Source organism: Sinocyclocheilus rhinocerous, unplaced genomic scaffold (assembly GCF_001515625.1).
Source record: "Sinocyclocheilus rhinocerous isolate Xijiao unplaced genomic scaffold, SAMN03320098_v1.1 scaffold1456, whole genome shotgun sequence".
Taxonomy (NCBI): Eukaryota; Metazoa; Chordata; class Actinopteri; order Cypriniformes; family Cyprinidae; genus Sinocyclocheilus; species Sinocyclocheilus rhinocerous.
This window is the reverse complement of record NW_015630970.1, coordinates 141452-155579: the sequence shown is the minus strand read 5'-3', so window position 1 is coordinate 155579 and position 14128 is coordinate 141452. Positions and strand designations below refer to the sequence as shown.

Here is a 14128-nt window from a genome sequence, read left to right as displayed (position 1 = left end):
GCCTAAGGCCCAGGACTTCTGAGGGCCGACCCCCTCTGGGGAAGAGCGGTGTACACCTCATTATACGGTGCCCATCTCTCCTCAGTGGCCTCAGGAGATCGTTCTGCCAACCCTGCCACCTATGGTGCTTCAGGGCGCAGCGGTCTCCGGTGAGCGCTTCTCTCAGTCACCGCCCGGAAACGTAGCGGTACTAAGAGGCTCGCTACCTCTTCGGAGGTCTCTATGGATGGAGGGTTGCGAGAGAATTTAGAGAGTTGTCATGCTGAGGCCTCCGCTCCAAGAGCGGCCATTTTTCTGCGAGTGTCGTCAGGCCTCCTCTCGCTACAGAGAGTTTCTGAGGCCTCTGCTCGCCAGAGCTCCACTAGGCAGGCTAGAGTGGGGTGTAGAGGCCTCCTCTCGCTTTAGAGAGTCGTTATGCTGAGGCCTCCACTCCTAGAGCTCGGCCTATCTCCATCCTTCCCCATCACAGGAGGTTCCTGAGGTTGGCTTTCGGGGGCAAAAATCCTACCAATATCGGGTTCTTCCCTTCGGCCTTGCACTCTCACCCCACACTTTCATGAAGTGTGTGGATGCTGCTCTGGCTCCTCTGTGTCTCCGGGGCATCCGCATACTCAACCACATCGACGATTGGTTGATATTAGCTCAATTTGATGACGGTTCGGCATCGAGATGTCGTTCTAGCTCACATGAAAGAGCTGGGGTTAAGACTTAACGCCAAGAAAAGTGTGCATTCTCCATTACAGAGGACCACTTATCTGGGCGTGGTGTGGGATTCGACCATGATGCAGGCATGTCTGTCTCCTGCTCGGATCGAGTCGATCCTCACTGCAGTCATGAGAGTGAGAGAAGTCCGGTCACTCACTGTCAAGCAGTTCCAGAAACTGCTGGGTTTGATGGCAGCTGCGTCCAACGTGATACCTTTTGGCCTGCTGTACATGAGACCCCTAAAGTGGTAGCTCAAGACCAAGGGGTTCTCCCCAAGGGGAAACCCGCTCTGTATGCTCAAAGTCACGCAGCGCTGCCTACGTGCCTTAGACATGTGGAGGAAACCTTGGTTCTTGTCTCAGGGGCCAGTGCTACGAGCTCCTTGTCGCCGCGTAATGCTAGCGACGGACGCTTCCCTCACCGGTTGGGGAGCGGTCATGAGTGGCCGCTCAGCCCGCGGTCTGTGGACCGGTCGCCATCTCACGTGGCACATCAACTGCCTGGAGATGCTGGCCGTGTTTCTAGCATTGAAACACTTTCTCCCAGACCTAAGAGATCGCCATCTGTTGGTGCGCACCAACAACACAGCGGTGGTCTCTTATATCAACCACCAGGTAGATCTGCATTCTCGACGGCTCTCCATGGGAGATTTCCATCAGGAGGGATCTCCTCTCACAGGCGGTGGTACGATCTTTCACCCCTGGCCGGAGCTGTGGAAGCTGTGGGTGTGGCCTCTGAGGGGGCACAACTCGTAGCTTCCGGTCTGTCAACTGAGGTTGTTTAGACCATCCTCCAATCTAGAGCTCCCTCTACGAGGAAACTGTACGCCTTGAAGTGGAAGCTCTCCACTTCTTGGTGCGGAGACCACCAGCTCGACCCAGTTAACTGCCCAGTTGGTTCAGTGCTGGAGTTCCTGCAGGCCTGATTCTCTGCAGGGTTGACCCACTCCACCTTTAAGGTCTACGTGGCGGCCATTGCTGCCTACCACACCCCTCTCGGTGGCCAGTCAGTGGGCAGACACCCCCTGGTTAAACGTTTCCTCCGCGGTGCGCTGAGACTGAGGCCTCCGGCCAGAGAAGCTTATGCTAAGCGATGGATCAGGATACTATTTCATAGCCTCGAGTCCTCTGATCTCCCCTCTCCTTTGGGGGTCAAGGCTCACTCCTTCTGAAGTTGGCCTTTGGGCAGGATGTCCCCGCCTACTTTGTCATGTGCCTACCTGCATTCTGCGCCACTCCTGCCTCCTTTCTCTCGCTTTAGCTGTGCTCTTCCACACTAGGCAGGGATTTGTAAGTCTGACGGCGTGGGCATTCTCGTTCCCATAGCGTTTTGAAGCAGCTCGAGTTCCTGAAAGAAAATGTCTTCAGGTTACGCATGTAACCCTAGTTCCCAGAGGGAACGAGACGCTGCATCTCAGTGCCATACTTGAGTGCCATACCATACATCCCTGCGAGCGCTTGCTTCATTCCTCGAAGCCGGTTCCACCGCACGTGCTTTTAAGCGTCCTGGTCACCCCGCCCGTAACGTCTCGCCCATCCATTGGACTGATTACTCACGTGATTCAGAGCGTGGTCACGCTGAAGGTGCGTTCCCATAGCGTTTCGACGCAGCGTCTCGTTCCCTCTGGGAACTAGGGTTACATGCGTAACCTGGAGACGTTTTCTATGAGCGTACGGACACCGGCGACTGTCCACGGATATCAGCTTTGACTCTGGGCACTGTTCAAAATCCTGCCGCGCCACAGAGCACTACTCATATAGTTTTCCATTAAAGTACATCATATTTGTTCTAAATTATTGTTAATGTATATAACGACTTCATCCTAGGCTGGAAGATTGTGTCTTGTGCATTTTTCAGTGAAACGTTTGTCTTTCTGTGGCACTAATAAAGGCTGTGCTTCATGTAAGCAGGAGGGCCTCCTAGACTATAGACTGCAATAGATCACACTTTGTCATTCCGTTTGCTGTTATTTCAATCACTGAACTTCAAACTTATTGACACCATTTGCTCATTCTTTAAGTGAACTTTTGACTGTTTGGAAAATAGATTAAAAGTTTAAAGGTGTGCGACTGCCTTTCAGAAATGCAACAAGAAAACTGAGTGATCTGAAAAAAGACTGATATCACCTTAATAAAACATAGCTAAATTTAAGTCAAATGAAAATCCTCATTACAAATGCATCATCACACAATCGGTCTGTGCACAAAACCAACAAATGTAATGTTTAATGTAAGACAGCACATCATGACAGCGCTCACAGCAAAACAAATTAAGGACAGACACTTCATGACAAACAAGCAGTGTTTATAATAAATAATATTATTACTGGCACAGCGGCCCAGTAAATGTCCTCACTTATGTAATTTGCAGCTTACATCGTGACGTGAATGATAGCTACTTAGGTCAATATATTATTTTTTTCCAATACAGATCCAATAGCGGGCGGAACTTGTCATAAAGTTAGTGATAACAAGGCCCGCCCATTTAGAGAAAAGATATGATTGGTCAGTTTTTCTGTCACTTGAAATTTCGCTCCGACTGATTGACTATTGCTTGGCCCGCTGTAATTTCATAGCTGGAACACTAATCACAGAGCCATAAACGCTAGGAGGAAGCATTCAAATATGGAGAAAATGAGCGTCGTTCATTTAACACGTTCACTGAATATGCAGATTTGAAGAGTTTATTTCCACAGAAATTGTATTTATTCATTCCGTTTGCTGTTATTTCAATCACTGAACTTCAAACTTATTGACACCATTTGCTCATTCTTTAAGTGAACTTTTGACTGTTTGGAAAATAGATTAAAAGTTTAAAGGTGTGCGACTGCCTTTCAGAAATGCAACAAGAAAACTGAGTGATCTGAAAAAAGACTGATATCACCTTAATAAAACATAGCTAAATTTAAGTCAAATGAAAATCCTCATTACAAATGCATCATCACACAATCGGTCTGTGCACAAAACCAACAAATGTAATGTTTAATGTAAGACAGCACATCATGACAGCGCTCACAGCAAAACAAATTAAGGACAGACACTTCATGACAAACAAGCAGTGTTTATAATAAATAATATTATTACTGGCACAGCGGCCCAGTAAATGTCCTCACTTATGTAATTTGCAGCTTACATCGTGACGTGAATGATAGCTACTTAGGTCAATATATTATTTTTTTCCAATACAGATCCAATAGCGGGCGGAACTTGTCATAAAGTTAGTGATAACAAGGCCCGCCCATTTAGAGAAAAGATATGATTGGTCAGTTTTTCTGTCACTTGAAATTTCGCTCCGACTGATTGACTATTGCTTGGCCCGCTGTAATTTCATAGCTGGAACACTAATCACAGAGCCATAAACGCTAGGAGGAAGCATTCAAATATGGAGAAACTGAGCGTCGTTCATTTAACACATTCACTGAATATGCAGATTTGAAGAGTTTATTTCCACAGAAATTTTATTTATTTTATTTAGATGATGATTGTTAAATTATAAATTGATTAAATAAAGTTTGAAATTATGACTTTTTATTAAAATAATATTTAATAGCGGGCGGAACTTGTCATAAAGTTAGTGATAACAAGGCCCGCCCATTTAGAGAAAAGATATGATTGGTCAGTTTTTCTGTCACTTGAAATTTCGCTCCGACTGATTGACTATTGCTTGGCCCGCTGTAATTTCATAGCTGGAACACTAATCACAGAGCCATAAACGCTAGGAGGAAGCATTCAAATATGGAGAAAATGAGCGTCGTTCATTTAACACGTTCACTGAATATGCAGATTTGAAGAGTTTATTTCCACAGAAATTGTATTTATTTTATTTAGATGATGATTGTTAAATTATAAATTGATTAAATAAAGTTTGAAATTATTACTTTTTATTAAAATAATATTTAAAAGTTTATCGTTTTAAAGGATTTATTTAAAAATTGTAAATATTGTTTTTACAATAGTTTAAGCCCTCTCTGAGGGCCTAGAGGGCCCTGACGGTTCCCCTAAGTAAAAATATTACTCATCTGAATGCAAAATATTTCACTGCAGTGCAAGATTGAAGTGAATCACTCACCTGTTCCATTTATTATAATTGAAGAAGTGAAGATCTGGAAGGGTAGCGTGTTGTTTCTGGCTGCTCGAACTACAGTGTTCACTATCTGGGTGCTATTGGGTAGAACGGCGTCCGCTCCGAATACAACATCCATGCTGTTTTGGATCTTGGGCACACTCCTTAATTTTACACCAGCATCACTGGAGAGAGTTTGGAATCAAGATTCATTAATGAAAACTGTGTTATGTTGAGTCAGTAGCTATATTCAAGAAAGCACCAGCATATTCATACCTGAAGTTTGTTACGGATATGGTGCTGAATGATGTAGGGTAATCAGCCAGGAAAAAAGGTTCAAGCTGCAAAACAAGAGTTGTTTGTCAAAATTGGCTTTCTTTTGTAAAAGCATGTTTCCCATAATTCATAAGTAGACGCGTCACACTCACCCCTGTTTTTATCAACAAAGCCCTGTTCTGAAATTCAGTAGAACTTTTATTTGAAAGAGCAGCCACAAAGTTTCCGTTGGTGAGGATTGTCAGCGGAATTATCTGCACTGATTCTACAAAAAAAAAAGTAATTGATAATTAAAGAAAAAGTAGTTGCACAGAACTTTTCTAGGTAAGTTAACATTGTAAAATCTTAGAAATCTGGCAGATCTAAATCAACTTACTAATGACAGTAATAGAGGTGGCATCAAGGGTAAGGTTGAAGCCCGCAGTTGAATTAGCCGCTGCTTCTTTTAGAGTCTCCACAATGTCGGTGTTGCTGGGGATCGGTTCAGTGGACTCTTCGCTAAACACTAACTTAACCTCTGCCTGTACGTTTGATTCTTCCCGGGTCCTGAAAAAAGCTCTGGAAAGAAAAGATACGTTTTACAGTTTATATTTACATCCATGCATATGATCTGAGTGTTGGTTTGTGATGCAGAGATGGAAGAAAGCAGTTTTTTTTTTAATGTGCAACTTAAAATATAACGTAAACGGTTAGGAAAGCTAAATAGACATAAACTTTTATAAAGGAGAGAAAATCTTGCCAGATTTTGTGCTGTTGACAGTAGTGAGTGTAGTTATATAAATATATGACAATATATAAAAAGAGTATTTAGCCCTTTTAGCCCAGGGAGTGTGTAAACTGATCAAACATATTATATTGAATCCACTGTAAATTGCATTGGATAAAAGTGTGTCAAATGCATACATTTAAGTTTTACGACATGAAAAATTACACAAACTGTCTGACATTGAAGGCATGATGTGTAAATTAACATTGAAAACATGAGTGTAAATGAGCAAAGTAATCATTTAAAGTAATGAATCAAACTTTTAACTTACATGAAAGCAATCACGATGGTCCTGATGAAACGAGGCCCAAACTTTTTCTTATAGACTTCATCAAACTGTGAAAACAGTAAGTCAGGTTTAGGAATGTTTCCTAATATTATATGAAACAATTCCATTTTTATAGAAGTAGATCATGCTGTTTTTTTAAGAGTACTATACAATTGAAAAAGTGCTAAAAAAAAAAAAAAAGTTTATTTTTTTCCTTCCCAAACCTTTCAGGCAAGTACAAAACTGAATTCAGAGTTTTGCTTTAGAATTTTACTATTATTAAAAAAAAATAATAATAATTATGTGTATCTTTGCAAATGCTTTTGCTTCTGTAAATCACTGTATTGTTCTGCCACATACCATAGTCTCTACTTTTGTGGCAAGGCTTTTAAATTCTGGAGTTTGAGGGTTTGACAGTGCTGGAACAAACACCACTATAATGACAATCTGTATCTCAACAGTTGGCTGAGGACGTGCTGGTGCTTTTGTTGTGGTTGTGGTTGCTGTTGCTGTTGTTGTTGTTTTTGCTGCTGTTGTTTTAGGATTGGCTGTAGATGTTGTGGTTGCTGTTTTTGCTGCTGTTGATTTAGGATTGGCTGTAGATGTTGTGGTTGCTGTTGATGCTGTTGTTGTATTAGGATTGGCTGTAGATGTTGTGGCTGTTGTTGTTGTTTTTGCTGCTGTTGTTTTAGGATTGGCTGTAGATGTTGTGGTTGCTGTTTTTGCTGCTGTTGATTTAGGATTGGCTGTAGATGTTGTGGTTGCTGTTGATGCTGTTGTTGTATTAGGATTGGCTGTAGATGTTGTGGTTGTTGTTGTTGTTTTTGCTGCTGTTGTTTTAGGATTGGCTGTAGATGTTGTGGTTGCTGTTTTTGCTGCTGTTGTATTAGGATTGGCTGTAGATGTTGTGGTTGCTGTTTTTGCTGCTGTTGTATTAGGATTGGCTGTAGATGTTGTGGTTGCTGTTTTTGCTGCTGTTGTATTAGGATTGGCTGTAGATGTTGTGGTTGCTGTTTTTGCTGCTGTTGTATTAGGATTGGTTAGAGATTTTGTGGTTGCTGTTTTTGCTGCTGTTGTTTTAGGCTTGGCTGTAGATGTTGTGGTTGCTGTTTTTGCTGCTGTTGTATTAGGATTGGCTGTAGATGTTGTGGTTGCTGTTGATGCTGTTGTTTTAGGATTGGCTGTAGATGTTGTGGTTGTTGTTGTTGCTGCTGCTGTTGTTGTAGGTGTGGTTGTAGTTGTAGTTGTAGTGGAACTGGTTGTAGTGGCTTTGGTAGTTGTGGTGAAGGGCTTCCTTACTGTTGTGTGTGTTTGGTTGTATTGTAGAATATGAAAAATAAAAATAAAAGTTGAGAAAAATAACTCCAGCAAGATAAAAAAAAAGCAGTGCAACAGTTTTAGTTAAATAACAACACAGACTAACACAGAAAACACTGTAAATTCTTTTGAATGACATACTGATGAGGTTCTTTGTTTGACTTACGTGTTACACTGGTGATATTGAGAGTGGCGTTAGCTTCCATAATAGTGTTTTCGATCCCCGCATCACTGGGTAAGGTTCCAAATGTCACATTCATATCAGTGATGATTGACCCCGGACTACAGAAGAGAAAGAGAAGAGAGAATCATTGTCATTTTTTTTAAATGCAAGGCTTAATACTGAAACCACTTAGGCTATAGCACGTTTGGAAGAAGTGTTTATGCAGCTATTTTTGGTTTGCTGTAATTTTTTGTGGCATTGAAGGGATAGTTCACCCCAAAATGAAAATTCTGTCATTAATTACTCACCCTCATGTCATTCCAAACCCGTAAGACCTTCGTTCATCTTCAGAGCACAAATTAAGATATTTTTTATTAAATCTGAGAGCTCTCTGACCCTACGTTGACAGCAATGCAACTGCAATGTTCCCAGGTCCAGAAACGTAGCAAGGACATCTGTAAAATAATCCATGTGACATCAGTGGTTCCGATATTAGATTTTGGAGATTACCCCAGAACGTAATCAACGTAATCAGCATTGTTTACGTTGATTACGTTCTGGAGTAATCTCCAAAATGGCGGAAGATGGTAACTCGGGGAGAAGAATTGTTGAATAAATTATGTCATTATTGTATTCTTTGCGCACAAAAAGTATTCTCGTAGCTTCGTAAAATTGCGGTTGAACCCCTGATGTCACATGGATTATTTTACAGATGTCCTTGCTACGTTTCTGGACCTGGGAACATTGCCGTTGCATTGCTGTCTACGGAGGGCCAGAGCTCTCAGATTTCATCAAAAATATCTTCATTTGTGTTCCAAAGATGAACGAAGGTCTTACGGGTTTGGAACAAGGGTGAGTAATTAATGACATAATTTTCATTTTTGGGTGAACTAACCTTTTAAGTCTTTTCAGATGCTGTGTATTAAATGCTTCATTAAAAACATTTGTTTTAAGATGATTATTTATATATTTTGCCTTGGCAAACCAGTAGAAAAATAAAAATTTTAGATTTACAAACATTCTTTTTGCAAATTTTGTTGCCTCTGTCACTTCATGTGACCCCAAAGGAATGTTTGGACATCAAAAATTGGTATTTCTTACATGTACAAATAAGCAGAAAAATGTTTAAATAGCTGTCTAGATTTTTCTGTAAACCTAAGACTTTTGTTTTCCGAAAATGAAAATGAAATGTATTCATATTTAAAGGGAAGAAATGCTCACCGGAACCGAATAACTGCCAGTCCTTTGAAGGAGGGCAATGCTTTTGTAAAGAGTGGTGTCAACTGTGGAAAACAGGATGACAGTGTCAGGTTCAATATTTAGTTATCGATTATGAATTAACCACAGACTAAAATAAATTTAAAAACTACAACACTAATGCTTTTATTATCACATTGATCCACCATATTGACTGTCTGCATTTTTTTTTTTTGTTACTTCTACAGGTCTTTTCCTGTCTTCACCCAATTATGCTCACATGATTGGCCGAGCAAGCTGCACAGATGTTATTGATATATCTTTTTATTTATTTTATTTATTTTTTTAATTCAGAGCTGCTCTTGAGAAATGACTACCAAAAGCAAAGTGCATCGGCAGTTCAACTGCCGATGTGGGGTGCAGTTAGTTTGCACCAGTGTTGGGCAGTAACTAGTTACTAGTAACGCATTACTGTTATAGTATTTCTTTCCCTGGTAACTAGTAGTGTAACTAATTACTGATAAAATGTAAGTAAAAATATTACAGTTACCATCCAAAAAAAAAAATGGCTAGTTACTTTTTTGTCACAATTGCCAATGATTTGAAATTAAAAAATTCATTCAATTTTCATAATTGTTTCATGACGTCACCAATGCAGCAAGCTAGCTTAGTCTGAAGATTGAGAAGCCCACATCATACAGTGGCTGGAAATACAGCCATTATTTTAATTTTTTGAGATAAAATATCAGTCACATGTAAATTGTGAAGTGGTACTAAGAATAGACTTATATCTGTAACTTTCATGTATTCACAGGCTGCAAAATATCACACATTTTTGGGGGATGTAATGAAAAAGTAATGTCACTAGTAGTGTAACTAATTACTTCTAGCCGAGAGTAATAGGTGAAGTCATAATATTACTTTTGAAAGGAGTAACTACTGAAGTAATGAGTAATATATTAAATTTTTTGAGTAACAAGCCGAAAACTGGTTTGCACTAATATCTACATTAGGGTGCAAAATGAAATAGTGAATACATTCAAATGCAAAGAGTTTGTTACTATTTAACTTGCGGTGCAAACTGCATGCCTTAAATATTTGCCATGCAACGTACCGTATCTTTGACTTTCTTTTCTCTGTTTTTATATGCTTCTGAAGCTGGATTTGACAGATCAGAGACAAAATTTTCACTGCTGGAAAAACTAACAAAAACTGTCTGGGTTGTGTCTGAGGTTGTTGTTGATTGAGCTTTGGTTGTGGTTGTTGGTTCAGCTGTAGACGTAAGTTGTGTTGTTGTTGTTGTTGTTTCTGTAGGAGGGGCTGTAGTTGTAAGCTTAGATGTAGTTGTAGGAGAGTTTGTTGAAACCAGGGTTGTAGATTGAGCTGTACTTGTTGTAGGTAGGGATGTTGTTGCTGTCTGTGTTGTTGTGCTTTGTTCAGATGTAGTTGATTGTTCTGTTGTAGATGTTAAAACAGTTGTGGTTGTTGGTTCAGTTGTAGATGTTAAAACAGTTGTGGTTGTTGGTTCAGCCGTAGATGTAAATTGTGTTGTTGTTTCTGTAGGAGGGGCTGTAGTTGTAAGCTGAGATGTAGTTGTAGGTGAGTTTGTTGAAACCAGGGTTGTAGATTGAACTGTACTTGTTGTAGGTAGGGATGTTGTTGCTGTCTGTGTTGTTGTGCTTTGTTCAGATGTAGTTGATTGTTCTGTTGTAGATGTTGAAGCAGCTGTGGTTGTTGGTTCAGCCGAAGATGTAAGTTGTGTTGTTGTTGTTTCTGTAGGAGGGGCTGTAGTTGAAATCAGAGTTGCAGTTGTAGGTGAGTTTGTTGTAACCAGGGTTGTAGACTGAGCTGTACTTGTTGTAGGTAGGGATGTTGTTGCTGTCTGTGTTGTGGTGCTTTGTTCAGATGTAGTTGATTGTTCTGTTGTAGATGTTAAAAGAGTTGTAGTTGTTGGTTCATCTGTAGATGTTAAAAGAGTTGTGGTTGTTGGTTCAGCTGTAGATGTAAGTTGTGTTGTTGTTTCTGTAGGAGGGGCTGTAGTTGTAAGCTGAGATGTAGTTGTAGCTGTGTTTACTCTAACAGTCGTAGATTCAGTTGTTGCAGTTGTAGGTGAGTTTGTTGATTCAGGTGTTTGTGTCGGTTTGGCAGTGGTTGTAAGCAGAGTTTCAGTTGTTGCTGAGCAGTATTGTATCAGCTGTTGTGTCACTTTTGTGCAGAATTGTGTCGTTTGTGTAATTGGACTTGATGTAACAATGTTTGTTGTAACCACAGTTGTAGATTGAGCTGTATTTGTTGTAGGTAGGGATGTTGTTGCTGTCTGTGTTGTGGTGCTTTGTTCAGATGTGGTTGATTGTTCTGTTGTAGATTTTGAAGCAGTTGTGGTTGTTGGTTCAGTTGTAGATGTTAAAACAGTTGTGGTTGTTGGTTCAGCTATAGATGTAAATTGTGTTGTTGTTTCTGTAGGAGGGGCTGTAGTTGTAAACTTAGATGTAGTTGTAGGAGAGTTTGTTGTAACCAGGGTTGTAGACTGAGCTGTACTTGTTGTAGGTAGGGATGTTGTTGCTGTCTGTGTTGTGGTGCTTTGTTCAGATGTAGTTGATTGGTCTGTTGTAGATGTTAAAATAGTTGTGGTTGTTGGTTCTGCCGTAGATGTTAAAACAGTTGTGGTTGTTGGTTCAGCTGTATATGTAAGTTGTGTTGTTGTTTCTGTAGGAAGGGCTGTAGTTGTAAGCTGAGATGTAGTTGTAGGTGAGTTTGTTGTAACCAGGGTTGTAGATTGAGCTGCACTTGTTGTAGGTAGGGATGTTGTTGCTGTCTGTGTTGTTGTGCTTTGTTCAGATGTAGTTGATTGTTCTGTTTTAGATGTTAAAACAGTTGTGGTTTTTGGTTCTGCCGTAGATGTAAATTGTGTTGTTGTTTCTGTAGGAGGTGTTGTAGTTGTAAGCTGAGTTGCAGTTGTAGGTGAGTTTGTTGTAACTTCTGTAGGAGGGGCTGTAGTTGTAAGCTGAGATGTAATTGTAGGTGAGTTTGTTGTAACCAGGGTTGTAGATTGAGCTGCACTTGTTGTAGGTAGGGATGTTGTTGCTGTCTGTGTTGTTGTGCTTTGTTCAGATGTAGTTGATTGTTCTGTTGTAGATGTTAAAACAGTTGTGGTTGTTGGTTCTGCTATAGATGTTAAAACAGTTGTGGTTGTTGGTTCTGCTATAGATGTTAAAACAGTTGTGGTTGTTGGTTCTGCTATAGATGTTAAAACAGTTGTGGTTGTTGGTTCTGCTATAGATGTTAAAACAGTTGTGGTTGTTGGTTCTGCTATAGATGTTAAAACAGTTGTGGTTGTTGGTTCTGCTATAGATGTTAAAACAGTTGTGGTTGTTGGTTCTGCTATAGATGTTAAAACAGTTGTGGTTGTTGGTTCTGCTATAGATGTTAAAACAGTTGTGGTTGTTGGTTCTGCTATAGATGTTAAAACAGTTGTGGTTGTTGGTTCTGCTATAGATGTTAAAACAGTTGTGGTTGTTGGTTCTGCTATAGATGTTAAAACAGTTGTGGTTGTTGGTTCTGCTATAGATGTTAAAACAGTTGTGGTTGTTGGTTCTGCTATAGATGTTAAAACAGTTGTGGTTGTTGGTTCTGCTATAGATGTTAAAACAGTTGTGGTTGTTGGTTCTGCTATAGATGTTAAAACAGTCGTGGTTGTTGGTTCAGCCGTAGATGTAAGTTGTGTTGTTGTTTCTGTAGGAGGGGCTGTAGTTGTAAGCTGAGATGTAGTTGTAGGTGTGTTTACTCTAACAGTCGTAGATTCAGTTGTTGCAGTTATAGGTGAGTTTGTTGATTCAGGTGTTTGTGTCGGTTTGGCAGTGGTTGTAAACAGAGTTTCAGTTGTTGTTGAGCAGTATTCTATGTGCTGTTGTGTCAGTTGTAAGCAGAATTGTGTCGTTTGTGCAGCTGAGTATGATATAACAGTCATAGATTCAGTTGTTGCAGTTGTAGGTGAGTTTGCTGAATCAGCTGATGCGCTACAAAACACTGTTGTTAAAAAAACAAAGTACAGAGCAATTTTAGAGCAATTTTCACATGTAAATAAGTAATAAGAGAAATAAAGAATTTGTATGTTAAGTAATTTACAGACCTAAACTTAACACTGCAATTATCAGTGTTTTTCTACTCATCTTGGTAGCTGTCAAATACACCACCTATAAACATATAATACATAACATCAGCAAATATGTAAGCAATGGCATCAGTTTTGGCATGTCAGTGAAGTGAGAAAAAAAACTAATATAATACCCTCTTTCCAGATGACTTATTTTCATAAAAGTTTTTTTTTCCCTGTGCATGAAAGACGATTTGTCATTTTTGCACAGTCCACATTAATGAAGATGAAAGTAGTTATGATGAATAACATAACACAAGGGAAGAATTACACTACCGTTCAAAAGTTTAAGATCAGTACGATTTTTTTATAAGTTTTTTATTGTTTCTTATGCTCATCAAGAATTAATTTATTTAAAACGTAGTGCTGTCAAAATGAATGCGTTAACTCATGTGATTAATTTTTTCAGTTTAATGCATGAACAATATTTAACGCAATTAATGTGGGGAGGAGCTAGTGTGGGCCACCCCACTCACAACTGCTGCTTCTGTCTCTTTTTTTCTTGACAAGAATTACGTTTATTTAGACACAGAACCAGGGCCGTGCAGAGACCTTTGGCGGGGCAGGTGCTCAAAGTATAAAAGGGGCACATGGAGCACAGCTTTTAATAGGGCTGTGCTCCTTGCTGAGACATGTATCGAAACAGATGCTTCTGTATTGAAAGCAGAAAATGCTGTGACGCAGTTTTGAAAAAGAAACACAGAACAGAAAAGACCATTTAAGACCATTTTAGACCAAGTTTAAAAGTTAAAGAAATGTTTCTTTGCACCTCTTAATCACTCTGGAATTAGAAACGGAATTATATTAGACCTATTATTATTATTATTATTGAGTTTACAGGGTATGGTGGTTTTGCTGTTGTAAACACTACTGTTGTTGTTGTAGAAAAAAATATTTCTGTCTTATTTAAAATAGAATTATATTCTAATCCTGTTCTGAATTTATAAATGTTTTGAATGATAATGATAATAAAAACAGGATTGATAAGTATAAATCAGAGGATGAGAAAATCAGTATACGCCTGTTTTATCAGTGTTGTGATAATTATTTTTAAGGCACTCTACGTTTTTTAAATAAATAATGTAATAATATAAGTTCAAAGTATTAGTTTTTAGTCAGATAACATAAAGATAAGACCCCTCGACGCCCTTTAAACTTTTCCCAATCAAACAGCAAGAACGAAAGAGAACAGGCACCTTTGTTTATATTGCTGTGTGTAGA

At 39.5% G+C, this 14128-nt stretch overlaps 2 protein-coding genes and 1 long non-coding RNA gene across 3 annotated transcripts in view; all 3 read right to left on the bottom strand.

The window, feature by feature from the left end:
• Positions 1 to 7103, bottom strand: part of LOC107740765 (mucin-5AC-like) — a gene marked incomplete at its 5' end in the record, with an annotated part of 10447 nt that extends 3344 nt beyond the window's left edge. Inside the window, 7 exons of the mRNA XM_016553271.1 lie at positions 4774 to 4952; positions 5044 to 5108; positions 5196 to 5308; positions 5420 to 5601; positions 6081 to 6145; positions 6438 to 6841; positions 6881 to 7103. Coding sequence (XP_016408757.1) covers positions 4774 to 4952; positions 5044 to 5108; positions 5196 to 5308; positions 5420 to 5601; positions 6081 to 6145; positions 6438 to 6841; positions 6881 to 7103 — 1231 coding nt within the window. The remainder of the gene's footprint in view (positions 1 to 4773; positions 4953 to 5043; positions 5109 to 5195; positions 5309 to 5419; positions 5602 to 6080; positions 6146 to 6437; positions 6842 to 6880) is intronic.
• A 58-nt stretch (positions 7104 to 7161) lies between these two features.
• On the bottom strand, positions 7162 to 10027 carry LOC107740754 (uncharacterized). The gene is made up of 4 exons (XR_001640118.1): positions 9869 to 10027; positions 8779 to 8840; positions 7561 to 7676; positions 7162 to 7375 (listed from the first exon to the last, which is right to left on the bottom strand). It is a non-coding gene; the product is annotated as an uncharacterized LOC107740754 (long non-coding RNA).
• Positions 10028 to 10280: 253 nt separating this feature from the next.
• The window catches only part of LOC107740764 (cell wall protein DAN4-like), a 4950-nt gene continuing 1102 nt past the window's right edge, over positions 10281 to 14128 (bottom strand). The window contains exons 2-4 of the mRNA XM_016553270.1: positions 11792 to 11842; positions 10562 to 11733; positions 10281 to 10433 (exon numbers count right to left, since the gene is read on the bottom strand). Of these exons, the coding sequence (XP_016408756.1) occupies positions 10281 to 10433; positions 10562 to 11733; positions 11792 to 11842 (1376 nt within the window). The remainder of the gene's footprint in view (positions 10434 to 10561; positions 11734 to 11791; positions 11843 to 14128) is intronic.